This window comes from Pelophylax lessonae, assembly GCF_965119305.1.
Source record: "Pelophylax lessonae genome assembly, chromosome: 1".
NCBI classification, from domain to species: domain Eukaryota; kingdom Metazoa; phylum Chordata; class Amphibia; order Anura; family Ranidae; genus Pelophylax; species Pelophylax lessonae.
Window position 1 is genome coordinate 86,013,825 of NC_138768.1, and position 23,831 is coordinate 86,037,655.

The following is a 23,831-nucleotide window of genomic DNA, read 5'->3' on the forward strand; positions in this document are numbered from 1 at the left end:
TCGCTCACATAAAAATGTATCCACTGTGCAGTTAGTCATTGCAAAGAGTTCAGGTAAGTGCTGCCAATCAGAATTGGATTTACATACAATACAAGCTATACATTGAAAGATGCACTCTTTTAGTGAGGTCCATAGGTTGTGAGATGGTTCCTAACGATCTTTGGTGACTAATCCCATCATAAGAGGTCAGGAGAATTGCCCATCAACTCCACCAGATCAGTCTTGCAGGGAAGAGGAGGTATTCTATACAATCATCCACATAATTTGTGTGTGTAGACGTTGACAAAAGCAGCTCTGAAGCTCAGGATCTCAAGCATTGAACAAAGCACAAACATACATTTCTCATCAAAAATTTTATTAAATGACATAGCCCCCCTCATCCCCTGTAACAATTCATCTGTGATGGTAAAAAAAAAGTTATTACAAAGTTCTGTCCTGCTTTGCCATCAGAAAACGTTGTTTCAGTTGGTTACCGATAAGGAAGACTCCATGAATCTCACTCACTGATCTGTTGTAAAGGCTGAAGGTCTGGTGAAACCTTGGGAGAAAAATAGTGTAATGTATATCAGACAGACATTTTCAAAACACACAGAATGTATCCTACAAATTCATTTACAAAACCATAGCGGTGCTCAGCCTTCATACTTGCTATATTCTTGGGGTCTTGCTCTCACAATTACATTGATTTCAGAAGCTAAATGTTTTTTCAAGAAACAAATTTAAAATTCACTTCAGTTGTAGCACCCTCCTAGATAAGTGTTGGGCTAGGTAAATGGGAGTTCTGGTCTCAATGTAATCAGTATGGTTGTGTGTGTTTAGGTCTGTTTTGTTTCTCTCATTGGTGTGAAGCAAGGCAAATGGGCAGCATGAATATTTATACAGAATCCCGGTAAGAGACTGCACAGATGATTGCTTGGAAGGTAAATAGACTTGAGCAGAGGTGTCTTAAGGAGATCGCAGCCTAGGAGGGGCTGTTGCCCCCTAAGCAAGCGTGACAAGTCTGCTGTTAAGGTCCTAGCTGGGCAGGCCTACTTAGATGAAAAATTCCTTTGTTAGATGCAGTAACTTTCTTCAGAGAATCTAGTCTGGTATCACTGGGAGAAAGGGTCTGGAAGATATTCGAAGGCGGCAACTAATCATCCAAAGACATTCGCGACTACAGACTGCTGTGAGAAATCCTAGAGACTCTGCTGTTGCCATCCCTTCAGTGATATAGAATCAGCAGTGTTTAAAGGGGATGCTGTGTCTAGTGCCCTGAAGAGCTCTGTCTATTCGAGATCCGAGCAGAGTCCTTTTCACTAGGAATCAAAGAGGAAGATTATTATCCTTAAGTTGCTACTACAAAGCTCAGTCCACAATTTACTTGTGCCTATAGCGCTAAAGAAGAAAGTTTAGATTTCTCAAACTGCTAAAGATTACTAGAGTATCTCACAGTTACCTACTCCTATCCAAGTTCTACAATAAAGCATCAGAAAAGCATACCCCTAGACTGTTCGAGCCACGGGAGTGACTGAGCCTGGCTGCGGGGTAATTCCAGGAATGTGCCTAAGAAACCTTTTATACTGCAGGCTCTTTCGGGGGTACCACTACACAGTTATAATCGACCAGGGACTCCAAATATTTTGGAGCCTCAGACAATCCTACACCCACAATCTGCAAAATAAATTTAGTTTTTTTTACTTTCTGCAAGTTTTTTTGGTAAAGTAGTGCAGGCATACAATGGAAACAATAGCACCAGTAACATCGCCAATAAGGTATCATATCATGCTTGTGGTGAAACAACCCATGTATGCGGAGATTAGGCATGCCACATTGCAGTAAAATTTCTCTCTAAGTATCATGCAGTGTATGGGGGTGTGTCAACACCGTGAAACTCTTCCTACATAGTTTTACAGGGTCCAATCCACCACATCACTTGGAGTGAAGAGGCACTGATCTAATTTTTTTTTATTGTGATCATCATCTTCCTAGATACACCACTGACCACATGCTACCTTACCTTTCAGTGTCAAACCCCATGTGTATAGTGTAGTCCACAAGGAAATTGGAGGCTAAAGTAATTTAGTTTTGCAATGAATCCATGTTCTCAATAAAAACCTTGGATATGCGTTTGGTGCCGTCATTGGACTGCATCAATGTATAGGTCTTCTTTCCTTGTTTCAAAGGTGTGACCCCGTGTTGGAGTGCTGCCAAAGCAAAGCCAGTGTAATACAATACAATATTGGCAAGGGAGATTCCTCCATCAATGCTGTTTAGAATACAAGGAGGAGGAATCTATTGGAGTGAGAAAAATCTAGAAGTGTATAGCTAGCTTTACCTCGACTAACTCAATTGGCAGGAAGGGATGAGGAATGGTTAAAAAATTGCCATGTAAAAACCGATATCAGTGCAACATATACAGCTGGTAATATAATTGAACGCATCATTTTTCTAGGTAAATATATTTCCAAAGGTGCTATTGACATTTTCACCACATCAGTAACAACCCATGCAATCCATACATACAAAGAAACCAAAACAAATACGTACAGAAGTTACCGTAAGTTATGCAATAAAATGGAACGACACGGGAAAAAAAAAAGTATTAAACATGAAAAAAAAGGGAGGTGCAAAGAGGCATGGAAAGACCCCCAGCTGAAATCTATCAGCAATTAGAAAGCAATCCTGCCCCTTCTCAGTGCAAATTAATATCAGCTGGTTCAGACTCAACTGATGGCCTTTAAAAAGGTGTCATTACCAAGGTGTCACACAACAGGTCATTATGGGTGAAAACAGAGCTCTCTCAAGACCTTTGCAGCCTTATCGTTGCAAAACATACTGATGGCATTGGTTACCAAAGGAATCCTAAACTTCAGAATGTTCCAGTAAGCACTGTTGGGACCATAATCCAGAAGTGGAAAGAACATCATTTCACCATAAACCGGCCATGACCAGGGGCTCCTTGCAAGATTTTAGAGAGAGGAGTTAAAATTATCAGAAGAGTTGTCCAAAAGTTAAGGACCACTTTTGGAGAGCTTTAGAAAGACCTGGAATTAGCAGGTACAATTGTATCAAAGAAAACAAGTAATGCACCCAATCACCATGGCCTATATGCACATTCAACAGGCAATTCATCCATTGAATCCATTGAAGCTGAAGAAAAGGCATGCTGAAGCTAGTTAAAGTTTGGTGAACAACATTTAGACAAGCCTGTGAAATACTGAGAGAAAATAGTCTGATCAAATGAGACCAAAATGTAACTCTTTGGATGCCATAATACGTTTGGGGGTTACAAAATGGCACTGCACATCACCCCAAAAACACCATACCAACAGCGAAGTTTGGAGGTGGGAACATCATGGTGTGGGGCTGTTTTCCAGCATACGGTACTGGCAACCTTGAAGGAAGGATGAATATAAAAAAAAAAAATGTACCAAGACATTCTTGATAAAAATCTGCTGCCATCTACCAGTATGATGAAAACAATGGTGGACATTTCAGCAATGATCCCAAACACAAAGCAAAGGAAACTCAATTGGTTTCAAAGAAAGAAAATAAAGCTGCTAGAACTTCCCAGCCAATCACCTGACTTGAATCCAATAAATAATCTTTGGAAAGAACTAAAGATCAGAGTTTATTAAAGAGGCCCACAGAACCTTCGCGATTCGAAGTCTGTGGAAAAATGAATCACACCTGAGCAATGCATGCGACTAGTTTCTCCATACAGGAGGCTTCTTGAAGTGGTCATTACCAAAGGATTTTTGTACCAACTATTAAATACATTTCAGTTAGCATGTTCAATATTTTTTCCATGTCATTCCATTTTATTACATATAAAAAACCTAATATCAGAACTTGTTTTGTTATTTTTTGTATGTATGGATTGCATTGGTTGTTACCGACTTGTAGTAAAAAGGTCATGTCAATAGAAATTGACAAGTTATTTCAGCATTTCAATTCAACAAGTGACACTCATTTTATAAAGATGTGTTACACACAGTGATATATGTTAAACATTTTTCTTTTAATTTTGAGGATAATGGCTTACAGCTAGTGAAAACCCCAAATGCAGTATCTCAGAAAACTTGGATCACATAGGACCAATAAAAATAAAAGGATTTTTAATACAGAAATGCTGACTTCCGGAAAAGTATGTCCATGTACAGTATAGTATGCACTCAATGCTCTTTACATGAATTACTGCACCAATGCAACGTGGCAAAGCGGAGGTGTTATGGAAGCCCAGGTTGCTTTGATAGCAGCCTCAGCTCATCTGCGTTGTTGGGTCTGGTGTCTAATCTTCCTCTTGACAATACCTCACAGATTCTCTATGGGGTTTAGGTCAGGTGAGTTTGCTGGCCAATCAAGCACAGTGATACCATGATCATGAAACCAGGTAATGGTAATTTTGGCAGTGTGGATAGGTACCAAGTCCCGCTGGAAAATTAAATCAGCATCTCCATAAATAAAAGGAAAAAAGATCGGGACTTTAAATTAAATGAAGTGCGTGAGAACAACCGGCCCTAAGTAAACCATACTCACTGACCAGTCTAACAACAAACCGAATCAACCTGTAATAATGTAGGTTAAAAAAAAATGGATTTTTGTAAAATCTTACCGTAAAATCCTTTTCTCTTAAGCTCATTGACAGACGTAGTCCTCGTTGATACTAACAACTCGGGTTATGCTGCCCTCTACTGGAGTAGGACTAGACAGGAAAGAAAACATTCTGGCCACACCTTAGGGGCAGTCCCAGAGGGTATATCCTCTCTCTCTCTGCTACAGCAAATCAGTTATGTCACAAAGCAGTGTTTAGAGAATTTAACCCAACCCAACTCAAAACAGAGGGGCGGGTACTACGTCTGTCAATGAGCTTAAGAGAAAAGGATTTTACGGTAAGATTTTACAAAAATCCATTTTTCTCTGTTGCTCATTGACAGACGTAGTCCTCGTTGATACTAACAACTCGGGAAGTCCCAAAGCAGTACCACAAATGAGGGGTGGGAAAATTGAAATCAAAAATCCAATCTAGAAGGCCCAACCGGTGCCAACTAGAAGTTCTCAAGGCTCATCAATCAAAGATGAGACTCAACAGAAATTCCAACAGAAAAAACCCTCGAGGTAGACCACCGGTCTCCTCAAATTGCGGCCTGCAAAACCTTGCGGCCAAATGAGGCATCCGCCGATGCCATCACATCAATTTTATAAAATTTTGTAAAGGTATGTACCGACGACCAGGTGGCCGCCTTACATACCTGGACCACTGACGCCTGATGGCGGAAGGCCCAGGAAGTACTGAGCGCTCGAGTGGAGTGCGCCTTAACAGAGAACGGAGGATTCCGACCCCTAATAGAATAAGCCTGTACCACCGTCTGTCTAATCCATTTGGAGATAGTCGCGGCAGATGCAGGCAACCCCTTTCTGGGGCCATCCATGATCACAAAAAGTGAATCAGTTTTACGGAACGATTCCGTAGCCTTCAGGTATACCCTGATTGCCCGAACCACATCCAGGGAATGCAACGCATGTTCCCGATGATGATTGGGCTGAGGACACAAGGAAGGTAGCACAATATCTTCATTCAGATGAAAGTCTGACACCACCTTTGGAAGAAAGGATGGCTTCGGATGAAGAACTACCTTATCCCTATGAACCACTAAATATGGGGACTGGCATGATAATGCAGCCAGTTCTGACACCCTGCGTGCAGAAGTGATAGCCACCAAGAAGGCCACTTTCTGGGATAAAGTGAGCAAGGGAATCTCCCTGATGTTTTCAAAGGGAGGTTTCTGCAGAACCGACAAAACCAAATTAAGATCCCAGGGCGGTAGGGGCGCGCGGACTGGTGGAGCCAGGTGCCGCACCCCCTGAATGAAATTCCGCACCAAGGAACGAGTAGCCAAGGGCTTCTGAAAGAAGATTGCTAATGCTGAAACCTGACCCTGATGGTGCTCAAGGATAGTTTCTGCTCAACCCCCTTTTGCAGAAAAGCCAAGATCCGGGTCACCAAATAGGTACGTGGAGGAAATCCCAAAGATTCACACCACGCGATTTCCATGTGCGATAATAGACCTTGCTGGAAGTCGCTTTCCTTGCCTTAATTAGAGTAGGAATAACAAGCTGACAACCCTCTGTCCTTCAGTACCTGGGTCTCAATGGCCAGGCCATTAAAACCAGCGACTGTAAAGCACAATGGAAGATCGGTCCTTGAGACCGCAGACCCTCCCTGAGAGGAAGTCTCCAAGGAGCGTTCGTGACTAGCATGTCCAGGCTTGACGAGGCTAGCCTAGAATTTCCAGGATAGCTGGAGTTCCCTCCATCTCTATCCTGCGGAGAAATCTCAGCAGCAATCTGAGAGGAGGGAGTACATCTAATAGCTGACACTGCCTTAACAGGCCGTTCAGCGCGTCTGCTGCGTCCGCTGGAGGATCGTGGGCGCGCGTTACCAATCTCCGCGCCTCCGGGATGATCTGAAGAAGACACAGATGGTGAAATCCTTGGTGATCGACTTAAGTCATCACCCTGATATTGTCTGACTGGATCCGAACCAGGCTGCCCTAGAGCTACCTGGCCCAGGCAATCCGACAGTCTGATCGTTCTCTGTTCCCACACATTTATCAGACACCTGATTCCTATCAGGAGTGATGATTTCTCCTGGTTGAACATTAGAGACCGAAGTCACCCAGCTAGAGGCTCCTTGGTCTGTCTGCTCAACCGGATCCGATTCCTGTGGGGAACTGAGATTAATCTTTGGAAAAGGTAAAGAAAATGATCTGTTCAGGGAACGGTAACTACCGCTCCCTGTAGTACTTAAATGTTGGAAGGGAAGAATCGCACCGGTAGAAGTGATCGATGCTCGATCTAGTGCTCTGAATACCGGTGAAGACGTCCCCCCACCCTCAAGCCGGGTGGGGGCGCACCTTCAGGCTGTGTAAGCCTTAGCTTCAGGTTTGGCTGAGTCGGTCTTTTGTTTGTCCGACCAGCGCTTCTTGAACCCTCCTAGAGGGGTTTTTCCTTTCTCACTCGCTCCAGCAGAGCGAACGAACCCTTTATGAGCGGCAAAGAAAGGTCCACGCTTGTTACGAGGTGCTTTAGCAGCCTGTGGCAAAAAAGTGCTTTTGCCCCCAGTGACATCCTTAATGATCTCATCTAGGGTGGCCCCAAATAGGAGATTCCCCTGAAAGGGGAGATTCGCCAAGGTCTTCTTGGAACCTAGGTCCGCTGACCAGCATTTTAACCACAGCACACGTCTGAGGATTACCGCTGACAGATGCATGCCCTAATAGGGGCGTGGCATCCAAGGCTGCGTCACAGACAAACTGTAGTCCTTGTATAATCTGTTCCATCAAATCAGATGTTGCCTGGGGGATACCTTTCCCCTTCAGGTCCTGGCGCACCAATCTCGCCCATTCCATTAACGTCTGAGACACTAGACCAATGACAATAACCAGTCTAAAGGCTGACCCTATCAGAGAAAAGATAGAAGCGGAGTCCCGCACTATCTTCCGATCCACCGAATCCTTAAAGGACGAAGCGTCCTCCACCGGAATAACCGTGGCTTTATTCAGTCTGGAAATAGGTGGATCCACCACTGGTGGTAGCGTCCATTTCTTAATGAGGGATTCCTCAAACGGATAGCGTCTAGCAATGCGCTTGGAAATAGTAAAGGTACGCTTTGAATGATCCCATTCCTCTTTAATCTTATTACCAAAACATTTGGGTAAAGGAAAAACCTTCACCGTCTTGGTAGGTTTGCTAGTACCAAAAGGGAATTTCCATTTCAGTTGCCTCTGCCGGTAAAACCTCAAGTCTTAAGGTTTCCCGAACCGCCACAACTAGTGCATCCACCAATGCTTCTTCTTGTGCTATGGCGGAAGCAAGAACGTCCTCCTCACTGTCTGAGGGAACTTTACCTGAGACAACAGCCCCTGCAGAGGGACCTGCAGCTGCAATGATCATCTCAGAATCTGAATCTGAAGTATCAGATGATATAGGGGTAGGCGGGGGTCGCTTTCTTGACCCCCGTTCCTGACAGGCCGTCTCCACCCGAGCTACCAAAGACTCCAAAAAACTGCTGTAAATGCATCCATACTCTGTGCACTGGCGGGTCCCGCGGCCCCCTCGAGGGAAACAGGTGGGGGTACCTGTGTGGCAGGGTCCATGATAATTCCAGATACTAACCGAAAAAAATGAATTGCCAACAAAAATAATTTTTTTTTTTTCTTCAGACCCCCAGCGCCACAATGCCCCTCAGTGTACCTGCTTAGGGACCCCTACAGAGCGAGAGAGAGAGATAGACCCCAAGGCTCACCACTTGATGCTCAGAGTTTCAAATGCAACCTGTTACAGCACTGTCTAGAACAGACAGGAAGTCTTTTGGCTGGCTTCCCGGGAAAAAAAAAGGAGGCGGCTCCGCCCCTCTGCACGCCTTCCGGCGCCTCCCCTAGCTCCACGAGGTGTTTGGGTCACCTCAAACATGGCCGCCCCCATGCTGGAGACACGAGGCTACGCCAATATGGCGGCCTTGTGCGATCTGCCAGAAAATGGTGGCGGCCTGTACAGGATAACGGCGTGTCTGGCGGCCTGCGGGAGTACCTAGGCCCCATAAACCCTAATGGTGATCAGCCTGGCCGGCGGTACCGGACCCTGGCGGGCCGTATGCGGTCCGTGGGCCGTCCGAAGGCATCTGCCTTTGCTGGAGGAATGCGATCTGGACTGCAGTATACATGTATAGACATCGCCCTGTGAACACTTCTGACAGGTAGGATACCTTATACTATCACAGTAATATTCTAGTACTGCCACTGACTTCAGTCATCTTTACAGCTTTGAAATGACATTAGATTGTCAGCTCCCAAACCAAGCCTCCTGGTTTCTTGTTCACAAAAATCACACTCAAATAGGGGGATCTGTGACATGTTATAGGATAGAGGGGAGACCCATCCTTACCATTTCAGAGAGGGGCCCGCGTTCACCACAAACCCGTCAGAGGGAAAAGGGGGAACATACTACTCACCATACCGGAACCAGGCGGGCGCCAACTCCTGACAGTACCCCTCTCCACCGGGGTGGGAGGGCTGTCGACCAATACGGACGCCGTGGCTCATGGTCATTGGCGTTTAAGCGAGACTTTTAACTCGCAGGGTCAGTCCCCGTCCAGTGGGACTATGTCGCGGCCGACCCAGCGCGGAGCTATGGCCTGCACACGCTCGTAGGCTGAACTGGGGTGACCACTGGATCTCAACATCCAGCCCGTCGCCCAGTTCCAGCTTTCTTGCTTGAAGATCTCACAGGAACACTGGAGAAAAAAAGCTGTCTAAAAAAAAATCTTTCTAAGAAAAAAATCCTGCCAGGACCGAAGATCCTAGCAAGGCATCTAGGTCCTTACTCCTAACTAGACAGAAAAAAACTGATTTGCTGTAGCAGAGAGAGAGAGGATATACCCTCTGGGACTGCCCCTGTAGAGGGCAGCATAACCCGAGTTGTTAGTATCAACGAGGACTACGTCTGTCAATGAGCGACAGAGAAAAGGGGTTTAGTTAACATGCATTTGCAAACGCATGTGTAAGCTGCAGGGCCCCTTCACGGCACCCTGTATTACTTGCAGGCCTAACACTACTAATTTATAAGTGTCTCCACAGTGGGAGCACATGCTAGCTAATGGATAGACGAGGGACAGGTGGGCATGGAGACAGCCCAAGCTTCCCCCAACCTGCCCCCATCTATGACTGGCCTTCAATGTATATTGCAAAATCAAGTAATGACAATCCAATGGCTATGTGATAGCCACAGTGTTGAAACAACCGGCTGAGGAACATGCACCTCCATTCCTGATTGTATGTTAAGAATGGGCAATTTTGGGACTTTGAATGAGACACAAGCCCTGTAAAGGCTTTGTGTCTCCATCCCAGTGATAGAAATAAAGGAAAAAAGAGTGGGACTTTAAATTGGGTGCGTGAGAACTACCGGCCCCAAGTAAACCATACTCACAGACCAGTCTGCTAACAAACCAAATCAACCTGTCCAACAATGTAGGTTAAAAACTGAATGAGACACAAGCCCTGTAAAAGGCTCTGCATCTCCACCCCAAGTCCAAAAATTGCCCATTTGTAACAGCATCACCAAAAAGCTGGTCAGCAGAGGGAAGCATGAGATGCTCTAGAATTTCCCGGTAGAGGGCTGCGCTGACTTTGGACTTGACAAAACACAGTGGACCAACACCAGCAGATGTCATGGCTCCCCAAATCATCACGGACTGTGGAAAAGTTTGCATTTCATTTGGAAATCAAGGTCCCAGAGTCTGGAGTAAGACTGGAAAGGCACAGAATCCAAGTTGCATTAGGTCCAGTGTGAAGGTTTTACTGTCAGTGCTGATTTGGGGAGCCATGTCATCTGCTGGTGTTGGTTCACTGTGTTTTATCAAGTCCGAAGTCAATGCAGCCCTCTACCGGGAAATTCTGGAGCACCTCTTGCTTCCCTCTTCTGACCAGCTTTATGGATACTGTCAAGAGGAAGATTAGAGACACCATACCCAACAATGCAAAAGAGCGGAAGGCCGATACCGGGCTTCCATAACACCTCAGCAGTGCCACAGGCTGATTGCCTCCATGCCAATGCATTGACGCAGTAATTCATGTAAAAAAGGAGCCCCAACCAAGTTTTGAGTGCATACTATACTGTACATGGAATCACTTTTCAGTGAGCCAACATTTCTGTATTAAAAATGTTTACTGGTCTTATGTAAAATTCAAATTGTTTGAGATAATGAATCTTGGGTTTTTTACTAGCTCTAAGCGATAATCAAAAGTAAAAGAAAAATGCATGAAATAAAAGAAAAATGCTTGAAATATATCACTGTGTAACGCATCTATATAAAATATATGAATTTACTTTTGAATTGAATGACTGAAATAAAGGAAGTTTTTGATATTTAAATTTTTGAAGAAGCACATGTATTCTACATAAACACACACCGCTCCGTAAAATATTTGAAACCTTCCATAAAATAACCTTCGTAAACACTGAATACATGATTTGCACAGAAACCATCTTCCTTTAATCACCGAATTTCATAATCCTCCCCAAATTTATCAAATGGTTAGTCTGGATAAGGCAGTGAGAGCACAGAACCAAGTAAAAGGTGTTTAAATACCAAGCACTCACCTTAAAGTCGCTGCCTGTGCATTTTTTGATGTCGTCTACAGTAAGACCTTCACCGATCTCAATCAAAGTTAGCCCGTTCTTCTTGTCCACATCAAAGACAGCCTAATACAGAGAAATATACATAAAATACAGGTTATCAGATTGGAAATGTCAGGAAAAAATATCAGCTTGTATTTCAGGTATCTGCCTTTTTTTCCAGCAAGCAATATGCTGTGGCCAGGACCCGACTCAATAACAAGATAATCATCTAGGAGCCTGGATAAGCCTGAAATAAGACATTAGCATGCAGAGAAGAGCCTGGCTTACTCCAAACACACTAAAGCAATATTCACACATTACAGCTTGAGCAGATTTAAGGTGAATATGGCAGATTTAAAAAGTATAGGCATATCTTTAAACCTATTTGGCTGCCAATAATGCCAGATTTTATAAAATCCCCTTTAGAGCAATGCATACTGAACTAAAGCATAAACAGCTTAGTTGATCCAATTCTGTATTCAATGTTCGATGCAGCTTGGATGCTGGTGACATCAAGGTGAACAATCTACAGAACGCAGCAGGAAGGGTGAGATTCCTTCATTTGGAGTTTTGTTTTTAATTGTATTTATTATTGCAGCCAATGCAGCTTACAGTGGTTTTGTCAAACTTCAGTACACAGCACTCAATTGTGTTATCCTGGTGTTATTGACTGTGAAACAAATTCATTATTCACATTAAGTGCTCCTGTGCATAAATAATTTCAAACAAAAAGAAAAAAAGTCTTTCCTATCTCATTAGTGAACGCAAACATAAAATAATCTATGTACAAAGTGCCTAATTGCTTTCCAATGCTGTTCCTCTGTAAATCAATCAGTGAGGTCACTTCTCAAAGTGCTCAGTGCTCAAAGTGCCCATAATTTGTATACATATGTTCTATTCCGTGTTTTATTCTCCCCCATGCATCACCACCACACTTGTACACTCACCAGATGACCATGACCTCTCTATGTTCAAAATATAGTGAGTATTTACATTGCCCAAAAAAATTTAAGGAACACTTTAAAAAAAAAAAAAAAAAAACATCAGATCTCAATGTGGAAAAATATGATATGGACTGGTGGACTGGTAATCTGTTGGGAACGAAAGAATGCCACATTGTTTGATGGAAATTAAAATTATCAACCTATAGAGGGCTGAATTCAAAGACACTAAAAATCAAAGTGAAAAAATAATGCAGCAGGCTAGTCCATTTTGCTGAAATTTCATAACAGCAACTCAAAATAGTACTCAGTAGTTTGTATGCATGCCTGACAATGTCGGGGCATGCTCCTAATGAGAAAGATGTGTCCTGGGGTATTTCTTCCCAGATCTTGACCAGGTTATGAATGAGTTTCTGAACAGACTGAGGTGCAACCTGGTGGCATCGGATGGATTGAAACAATGTCCCAGATGTGTTCTATTGCATTTAGATCAGGTGAACATGGGGTCTATTCAATGGTATTAATTCGTTCATCCTCCAGGAACTGGCAGCATACTCCCCACATGAGGCCGGGCTTTTTTGTACACCAGGAGGAACCAAGGACCCACTGCACTAGCGTAGGGTCCGACAATTGGTCCAAGGATTTTATCCCTATACCTAATGGCAGTCAGAGTGCCATTGTCTAGCCTTTAGACATCTGTGCGTCTCTCCATGGATATGCTTCCCCAGACCAACACTGATGGACCACCAAACCGGTCATGCTGAACGATGTTACAGGCAGAAAAACATTCTCCATGACTACTCCAGACCCTGTCACATGCTCAGGGTGAACCTGCTCTCATCTGTGAAAAGCAAAGGGCGCCAGTGGTGAACCTTCCAATTCTGATGTTCAATGGCAAATGCCAATCAAGTTCCTCTGTGCCAGGCAGTGATCACAGGGCTCACTAGAGGACGTCATATGCGACGGTGGCGGGTATCAGATCCCTGTCCTTCTCACTAACTCGTGACCAAGGACAAGCCAATCTCACACCCTGCCGTCACTTATGCAACAATGCCACTCTCAGCTGCACCCTGCACAAAGATTTTCCAGCTTGCGGGACCACAATCTAGATGCCAGCAGGCTGAGAGCGATTGTCACCGGGCCAATTAAGCAATTAACCCTTTCACTGCCACACCTCTATTTATTTTCAGAGCCGGAGGAAGCCCTTAACTTTAGAAATACCAATTATGATGTTGGAATAATCGTCTGTAACAAGCACTGTCACCACAGACAGGAATGTTCTGAGGACTTATTCTATACAGTAGCACTCTGCAAGAGACAGGTTTAGTTTGCATTAAGAGCTTAGGGACAAGATTAAAACTTTTCAAAATAAAGTTTAATAAAAAGGTTAAAATTGGTGCAAGAAAAATATTTACAGAAAAAGTGTTTCAAAGAAATAGACAATTCAGCACTTTAGAAATGAGAACAATTGAGAAGTAAGGATACTTATATTCAATGTCCTTGGTGTTACCAGAGTTCAGAAGCTGAGCTAGTTGTGATCGGTTCTCAAACTTGATAGATGTTCCTTCTTGATGTTACCATGAGAACACTAACCCCATCTGCTTCTCTCTTTCTCTGAGACCACAGGGGGTGTTAACAGAGGCCCCTGACCAATAAACACAGTGGCCATAGGCTGCCCTAAGGTTTACAACAATACCAAGGAACCTCCCGTATAGGACAGACTTATAACATAATTCATATCTTTCAATATCTACCAGTTGCCTTCTTGAAACTGATTGTGCAGCATTGAATTTTATATCCATAGATACCAAACACAGGCTATCTCAAAGTAACCTCTGACCCGTAAGGCATGTGACAGCTAGCTTGTCTTACATAGGAGCTAACGTGGTCATGTATGATCTCGTTCCGTTCAGTATTTTATTTTGCATTTAACTATACACTTTCTAGAGACATATCTTGTTTGTGTTTAAAGTTATGAATTTGTGAGTAAATGTGTTCAACAGAGCTCTTGAACGGCTCCGTTTTACGACCCATTAACCATTATCCTTCTTTGCCCGGTTATGGCTTTACGACCAGCCTGAGTATCAGAACAGATATCCGTCCAGACATCTGTTCAGATAACGGCTTGTTTGAAGTCAAAACTCTCTTCATTCCAGGAATTTAGCTCGGGGAGAGGGGCTGTGTGAGTGAGGGTCTTTTGTAAACTGTCATGGCGTCCTATAAGCAAATCGAACAACATGGCCGCCTCGTTCGGTGTCTAGCACAGGTGATCATTACAGTCCAGTCCTCAGGCCAGCCGCACAGTCCTCAGGCCAGCCGCACAAAGTCTGTTTCTGATCGTTTGTTTAGACTTTCACACCAGCCGCCTGCTGGAGGTCATTTTGTAGAACTCTAGCAGTGCTCATCCTGTTCCTTCTTGCAAAAAGAAGCAGATACCGGTCCTGCTGATGGGTTAAGGACTTCTACAGCCCTGTCCAGCTCTCCTAGAGAAACTGCCTGTCTCCTGGAATCTCCTCCATGCTCGAGACTGTGCTGTGGGAGACAGCAAACCTTCTGGCAATGGCACGTATTAATGTGCCATCCTGGACTGTATGAGTTGAACTGCCTGTGCAACCTCTATAGGGTCCAGGTATCGCCTCATGCTAACAGTAGTAAAACTTACCCTAGCCAAATGTAAAACTAGTGAAAAATAAATCAGAAAAAGAAAGGTCAGTTGCCTCCACCCGTAAAACCATTCCTGTTTTGGAGGTCATCTCATTGTTGCCCATCTAGTGCACCTGTTAATTTCATTAACACCAAAGCAGTTGAAACGGATTACCAACCCCCTCTGCTACTTAACTGACCAGATCAATATCCCAGGAATTTATGTGACTTGCTATACTCGGATTAAAAAGCGTTCCTTTAATTTTTTGAGCAGTGTAGATATACTGTAGGAGCATGGTTAATACAAAAGCGATTCAACTTGGGTATGTAAGGGGAATGCACTTTATAATGTAAGTGCATATATTAATTTTTTTTTAGATTGTATTTAAATAAAAAAAGGTTCTATATTATATTACACTTCTCTTCCATTTTATGGCGATGTTTACTCTGGAGTGGAAAAGCTGCTGCCTAGATTTAACTTCTTGGGGGGGGATAGAAGCACATTTTGACCATACTCTTTCCGCAGAGGTCATGGTCATCTGGTGAGTGTACAAGTGTGGTGGTGATGCACAATGGAGGAGAATAGAATGTATACAATTTTTTGGCACTTTGAGCACAGATCACTTTTGAGAAGCAACATCACTGATTTACAGAGGAACAGCATTGGAAAGCAATTGGACAGTTTGGATATGGCCTATTAGGTTTGAATTCTTTAATAGGATAAGAAGATTTTTGTATTTTTTTGTTTGAAATTATTCATGCACAGGAGCACTTTATGTTAATGATGAATTTATTGCGCAGTTGAATAATAGTAGATAATAGTACCAGGATAACACAATTGAGCAATGTGTACGGAGGTATAATAATTATAAGTACAGTACATTGATTGGGTTTTACACAGCAGAACAGGAATTTTTGGTATGTTACAGTGGTTTTGGCATCATAAAATTACATTGGAAAAGTAAATTTTTTTACAAAAAGGCTGAAAAAAAGCGTAGTGCACTTCCAGTATGCAGATGTGTTCATCACTTGAAGTTAAAGTAGAACAAGGGTTTTTCAATCCAGCCTCAGAATGTAATCATATGTTTTGGTTTACTGACATCTGTATTCAGATGTATGGCTATATAACAACTTCCATGCATATGTTCAGGCCTATGTGTCTATGTATATACCAGGATATTTATTATTAATGTTTTGTCGTTATACAGATGATGTTTGCTTACATCACGTGCTCCAGAAGAAGCTTACTATGTTAAGCGAAACATGTAGGGCAACTGGGATTTAAGTCAACATCTGATCACCTATACTGTACAGACGACCTTTGGAGACGGCCACTATCCCTCTACCTGGCCGTCTTATGTAACACAGGTTATTCTGTGATGTATGTCATTGTTGTTATAACTTTGTCTACCTAGTAGGTTGTGCGATCTCATTTGCACATGGTCTTGAGGCTTACCGCCGACTCCCACTGTATGTTATATATATGAATTTTCTGTATATTTTTGTTATGTTTCTTTCCAAATATATCTTTGTGATTTTTTTTTTCAATAAAATATATACTTTTTTAATACCGGTGCCTATAAAGTCCCCATTTCTTTTTCTTCTATTTTCTAATTAAAGTAGAACTATAGGAAAAGCTTTCCCCCCCCCCCATTTTGGATAGAGAAAGGGAAGGTTATAATCCCTGTCAGATTTATCCCCCCCCCCCAATCTGTGTCCTATTGCAGAGATTTCCCTTCACTTCCATTCCCATAAGCAAACAGGAAGTGAGAAGAAATCCCTGCAAATTAAGGGAACCCCAGATCACCAGAACTAGTGTCCCCATTGAAAGATTTCCCACAATTACTTGTCTGGGGACAAACCAAATTTGGGATTTTTTTTTTTTTTACTTTCTATCAAATGGTAAAAAGGATAAAGAGGGTGAATCTCCTTAACGAGAATACAGACAAAAAAAAAAAAAAAAAAAAAGTACTTCCTTAGATATACTTTAAACATTACAAAAACAGTAAAAACTGATTTTTCTAGGATTTCAGCACTGCATGCATGGGACCTGCATGCCATAGACTAAAGCGGACCATAGATGAATCTAAATTCAGCGAGTTAAGCAGGGTGTTCAATCCATACTGCAGTCAATTGTCTGCCACGCGTGCCAGTGTATTCTGAGAGCAGAGAAATCCCCATTATCAGAATGGAACAGAGGAGCAGATTCCCCGATTCACCTCAAATGTGTTGTCCGGATTATTGGGGAGATTATAAAAAATAAAATGGAATTATAAAAAGGCCATATATATTCAGTTACATACATAGAAATTTTGAGCAGCTTGGCATCTATTTTGGTTTTGGGGGTGAGTGGGAGTTCATATTCTTTTAAACAATATTCTTTTAAACAAAATGTCTTTTACATAAAGTCTTGCAGTTTCAACAGAAGATTTTGTCTCTCTTTAAGTTGTAAATAATGAGGCCCTTTTTACATCTCATCAGATAAGATCATGGTGGTGCTAGTCCAGGATCTAATGAGGGTGATGCAATTTTAGTCTGTCTATGGTTTCACAATGAATAGCTTAGTATATTTAACCACTTGCCTACTTTGCACTTAAACCCCCTTCCCATCCAGACCAATTTTTAGCTTTCAGTGCTCTCACACTTTGAATGACAATTGCGCGGTCATGCAACACTCAACCCATATAAATTTTTCGTCCTTTTTTTCATAGAAATAGAGCTTTCTTTTGATGGTATTTATTCACCGCTGGGCTTTTTATTTTGTGCGCTATAAATGAAAAAAGACCGCAAATTTAAAAAAAAAACGTTTTTTTTTTAGTTTCTGTTATAAAATTTTGCAAATTAGTAATTTTTCTTCATAAATTTTGGCCAAAATGTATACTTCTACATATCTTTGGTAAAAATAACCCAAATAAGTGTACATTATTTGGTCTGCGTGAAAGTTAGAGAGTCTACAAGTTATGGTGCTAATCATTGAAAATTGATCACACCTAATGTACTGACAGCCTATCTCACTTCTTGAGACCCTAACAAGCCAGGAAAGTACAAATGACCCCCAAATGACCCCTTTTTGGAAAGAAGACATTCCAAGGTATTTAATAAGAGGCATGGTGAGTTTTTTGAAGTTGTCATTTTTTCCCACAATTCTTTGCAAAATAAATTTTTTTTTTTTTTTTTTTTTACAAAATTGTCATATTCAACAGGTTATTTCTCTCACATGGCATATGAATACTTACAACTACACCCCAAAACACATTCTGCTACTCCTCCTGAGTATGGCGATACCACATGTGAGAGACTTTTTTACAGCCTGGCCACATACAGAGGTCCAACATTGAAGTAGCACCTCCAGGCGTTCTCGGAGCATAAAATACACTTTTCATTTCTCAACCACCTATTACACTTTTGAAGGCCCTGGAGCACCAGCACAATGAAAAAGCCCACTAAATGACCCCATTTTGGAAAGCAAACACCCCAACGTATAATCTATGAGGCATAATGAGTCTTTTGAACATGTCATTTTTTTCCAGAATCTTTCGGAAAATGTGGAAAAAAAATGAAAACGCATTTTTTTTTACACAAAGTTGTCCATTTATAAGATATTTCCAACACATAGCATGTACATAGCAAAAATGACCCCCCAAAATACATTCTGCTACTCCTCCTGAGTATGGCGATACCACATGTGTGAGACTTTTTTACAGCCAGGCCACATACAGAGGTCCAACATTGAAGTAGCACCTCCAGGCGTTCTCGGAGCATAAAATACACTTTTCATTTCTCAACCACCTATTACACTTTTGAAGGCCCTGGAGCACCAGCACAATGAAAAAGCCCACTAAATGACCCCATTTTGGAAAGCAAACACCCCAACGTATATTCTATGAGGCATAATGAGTCTTTTGAACATGTCATTTTTTTCCAGAATCTTTCGGAAAATGTGGAAAAAAAATGAAAACGCATTTTTTTTACACAAAGTTGTCCATTTATAAGATATTTCCAACACATAGCATGTACATAGCAAAAATGACACCCCAAAATACATTCTGCTACTCCTCCTGAGCATGGCGATACCACATGTGTGAGACTTTTACGCAGTCAGGTCACATACAGAGGCCCAACATGCAAAGACACATAGCATGCACATACCATGAATTACCATGAATTACACCCCACAATACATTCTGCTGAGCAAAGGGTAAACAAAAGCTTACCTGTAGTTTTAGAAGCGCAGTTCTCCACAGGAGTTGAGTCCAGGCAGCAGGCAGGGACTTGATCAGCAACAGTGCATGCAATTCTCCAGGCAAGGATACCAGTCCAGTGTCAGTGCATGCGGCAGGCAGAGGCATGATGGCAGTAAGTCCTGCAGGCAGAAGTAGGGCCTCTGTCGGGATAGAATGGGGACAGGGGTAGAGGCTTCTCCCACCCAAATCGCTTTGAAGCCTCCGGGATCCAGACCCTAATCTGAGAAGAAGAAAAACAAAAAAAATTGTTTTCTTCATCCAGAAAAACATTTCTGGTCCCCTCACATATGCGAGACCCCTGTGGTATGAATCCCACTACTTCCAGAGGCAGGCAAAAATCGTGGTCAAACAGTCCAGGGTCAGTTCCAGAGCAGGCAGAGGTAGGTACAAAATCGGCAGGCAAAGGCGTGGTCAAATAACAGTCCAGGGTCAGTTCCAGATCAGGCAGAGGTATGAACAGAATCAGCAGGCAGAAGCATGGTCAAAAAACAGGCCAGGGTCAGTTCCGGAGCAGGCAGACATAGGTACAAAATCAGCAGGCAAAGGCGTCGTTGTATAACAGTCCAGGGTCATTTCAGGAGTATACAGTGGCATAAGGGGTGAAAGCGGAGGACTACGTTTACCATACTAATAATTTAGACAAGTATGGTAACGGCGGAAACAGTCGTCTACACAGAGGCCTGGTTGGGAAGGACACTGGGGACAGTAATAGCGGGTGTCTTTTCGAATTCCTGCCTTGGTACACACCCTACATTTTTTCTGCCGTTTTTGGTCTCTTTGTGTGGGAGGGATTTTACTTGGAAAATGGCGTTCAGACAGTCTGCTTATTACGTCAGATCTAATGTTTTCTGGTGGGCCGTTTGGAAATATGAGGGTTGTGAAGATTTCCTCCAGGTAATAAAGGAAGGGTTGGGGGCTTTCGGTGGATTTGCGGTATAAAATGTAGGAATTGTATATGGCCAAATGAAAAATATAAATTGCTACTTTTTTGTACCAATGATAGGTACGTCTTGTGGGTAGATAGGGTTCCATCATTTGGTCGTTGAAATCCACTCCCCCCATGAATAAGTTGTACTCATGTACACATGTTGGCTTTCGGACTGGGCCATTCCTTCGTCGGGATTCCACATAGTTGTCATTGTGGATCGAAGACAACATGTACACGTCTCTTCTGTCCCTCCACTTCACAGCCAGAACTTCCTCATTTCTCAGACTCGCCGTCTCCCCTCTTCTCAGCTTGGTGTTTACTAGCCTTTGAGGAAAGCCTTTCCGGTTTTTTCGGACCGTGCCACATGCAGGAGTCTTCTTTCTGTGAAGGTTTCGGAACAGGGGCAAACTGGTGTAGAAATGGTCTACGTACAGGTGGTAGCCTTTTTCAAGGAGGGGGTAAATGAGGTCCCAAACGACTTTCCCGCTTGATCCCATGTAGTCCGGACATTCAGGGGGATGCAGCTGGGTGTCCTTCCCTTCGTACACCCTGAAGGCATAGGTGTACCCTGTGGCTCGGTCACAAAGTTTGTAAAGCTTCACCCCATAGCGGGCCCGTTTGCTGGGAATGAATTGTTTGATGCCCAGCCTGCCAGTAAATTTCACAAGGGACTCATCCACACATATATTTTGGTCTGGGGTAAATAATTGAGGGAATATTTCTGAAAAATAATTTAGAAGTGGCCGAATTTTGAACAGCTTGTCAAATGCTGGGGAATTTCGGGGAGGGCACTGGGTATTGTCGTTGAAATGTAGGAACCTCATGATCATCAGATACCTGGCCCTGGGCATTACTGCAGAGTAGATGGGCATATGGTAGATTGGTTTGGTTGACCAATATGCTTGCAGTTCGTTTTTTTTATTGAGTCCCATGTTGAGGGTGAGGCCTAAAAATATCTTGAACTCCTCCACCGTTAGGTCTCTCCACTCAAAGGGACGGGAATAAAAAGATGTGGGGTTACTCTGGATAAATTGATGTGCATACAGGTTGCACTGGGCCACAATGGACGTCAGCAGGTCCTCCGTAAAAATTAAACGGAAGTAGTCAATTGGGGCAAAGTTCTCAGTGTTGACCTGGACTCCTGGCTGGGCAGTGAAAGGGGGGATGATGGCTTCTCCTGAGTTGGGAGGAAGCCACAGGGGGTTCAGAAGGGCATAGGGAAGGCTGGCGTTGGTCCTAACCCTTTGGGGGCGAGGTGACACCCCACTTGAGCTTGGCCTTTCTTGCCGAGGCACTGTGGTGCTGGTGGATGGTACTGCGGAGCTGGTGGATGGCACTGCGGAGCTGGTGGATGGCACCGCGGAGCTGGTGGATGGCACTGCCTCCTCCTCACCAGAACGCCTTCGTTTGGCAGGCGGGCAGTATTCCTCCTCGTCGGAGTCGGTCTGCGTCCCGCTGCTAATGACCGGCTCGTAATTTACTTCGGAGTCAGACTCTGACTCCGAAGATTCCGAAGCAGAAAGCTCCCTGTCCATGTCCTCACTGATTATATTGAAGGCCTCCTCGGCTGAGAAAATTTTTTTTGCCATCGTTGGTGACACTGATGGGCACGGTGACACTGATGAGCACTGGGCGGCACTGATGGGCACACTTATGAGCACTGGGCGGCACTGATGAGCACTGGGCGGCACTGATGAGCATTGGGCGGCACTGATGAGCACACTGGTGAGCACTGGGCGACACTGATGAGCACTGGGCGACACTGATGAGCACTGGGCGACACTGATGAGCACTGGGCGACACTGATGAGCACTGGGCGACACTGATGAGCACTGGGCGACACTGATGAGCACTGGGCGACACTGATGAGCACTGGGCGACACTGATGAGCACTGGGCGACACTGATGAGCACTGGGCGACACTGATGAGCGCACTGATGAGCACTGGGCGGCACTGATGAGCACTGGGCGGCACTGATGAGCACTGGGCGGCACTGATGAGCACTGGGCGGCACTGATGAGCACTGGGCGGCACTGATGAGCACTGGGCGGCACTGATGAGCACTGGGCGGCACTGATGAGCACTGGGCGGCACTGATGAGCACTGGGCGGCACTGATGAGCACTGGGCGGCACTGATGAGCACACTTATGAGCACTGGGCGGCACTGATGAGCACTGGGCGGCACTGATGAGCACTGGACGGCACTGATGAGCACTGGACGGCACTGATGAGCACTGGACGGCACTGATGAGCACTGGACGGCACTGATGAGCACTGGACGGCACTGATGAGCACTGGACGGCACTGATGAGCACTGGACGGCACTGATGAGCACTGGTGGGCACTAGGCACACTTATGAGCACTGGGCGGCACTGATGAGCACTGGGCGGCACTGATGAGCACTGGGCGGCACTGATGAGCACTGGACGGCACTGATGAGCACTGGACGGCACTGATGAGCACTGGACGGCACTGATGAGCACTGGACGGGCACTTATGGGCACACTGGTGGGCACTGGGCGGCACTGATGAGCACTGGGCGGCAGTGATGAGCACTGGGCAGGCACTGATGGGCACAGGTGGGCACACTGGTGGGCACTGGTGGGCACACTGGTGGGCACTGGTGGGCACACTGATGGCACACTGGTGGGAACACTGGTGGGAACACTGGTGGGAACACTGGTGGGAACACTGGTGGGAACACTGGTGGGAACACTGGTGGGCACTTTTTACACACTTACGATCTCTCCTCTCCTCACACTGCAGTCTGTGTGTGAGGAGGGAGAGCTGGCAATGAGTGATGATCTCAAATGTTTACATTTGAGATCATCTCTCATTGGATGCCTCGATCGTGACGAATGGCCGCTGTGATTGGCCATTCGTCACGATCTGTGATTGGCTGTGTCCAAGGGACACGGCCAACACAGATTATCCCCGGTGCGCGCTCGCGGGAGCGCGCGGGGAGTCTGTTACTACCGAGGCAATGACAGATGATCTCATATGTTTACATATGAGATCATCTCTCATTGGATGCCTCGATCGTGACGAATGGCCGCTGTGATTGGCCATTCGTCTCGATCTGTGATTGGCTGTGTCCAAGGGACACGGCCAACACAGCTTCTGCCCGATGCGCGCTCGCGGGAGCGCGCGGCGGGCGTGTTTATGGGAGGCCGTTTAAAAACGGCCTCCCGAAAATTCAAGTCCGCGCTGCAGCCGTATATAGGCTGTAGCGCGGATGTGAGCTGGTTAAAACAAGTTTTAGGAAACATAACAATGTGTGAGAAAAATATTAGCAACAATATTACTACACATGTGTAACACATACATTTTTAGGACTGCTTTGTGTACTACATTTTGTTTCATATAATTGCTAAGTACTAATACTTAAGTTGCATTAGTTACTTACAGAGAAAATGTTTATGCAAGGTCCTTTAAGTTTTTATGGTCACAATACTCTACTCTCGCAATAGTGTCTTGACGGGTTTGACATATCTGTGAAATTTAGATCTTTTTACCAGACTGAGGTCAAAGGGTTATCTTTGGGAAAAAAATTTAATTATACTCTATGTCCCAAATCCGTACGTAATACAACACTGCCCTCTGGTGATTGCTTAATTTTGGGTCCAAGTCATTAAAACATTAGGAATCGTACTCCTTAGTGACGTCAGGGTCATATGGTAATGAGATCCCCGCCCACACTTCAGGTGGCATAAAGTTTTAGTCAGCTAGAGAGAGAGAGAGGGGGGGGGGGGGAGAATTGGAGATCGTGAGAGGAATAAGATGCTTTGAAGGGAGCTCTGGAACACTGACGGGTGACATTTGATCCTGAAAGCCAGGACAGCGTGACTTTTCCCATACAACAGAAAAGGACTGTTTTGGTAAGGTATACAATCCTAAATTGCCTTATCCATA

General features: G+C 44.2%; 1 protein-coding gene across 1 annotated transcript in view; it reads right to left on the minus strand.

Moving 5' to 3' along the window:
- Nucleotides 1-338: 338 nt before the first annotated feature.
- Nucleotides 339-23,831, minus strand: part of OXCT1 (3-oxoacid CoA-transferase 1) — a 261,457-nt gene continuing 237,964 nt past the window's right edge. Inside the window, exons 16-17 of the mRNA XM_082251643.1 lie at nucleotides 11,143-11,244; nucleotides 339-538 (exon numbers count right to left, since the gene is read on the minus strand). Of these exons, the coding sequence (XP_082107769.1) occupies nucleotides 497-538; nucleotides 11,143-11,244 (144 nt within the window). The 3' untranslated portion in view covers nucleotides 339-496. The remainder of the gene's footprint in view (nucleotides 539-11,142; nucleotides 11,245-23,831) is intronic.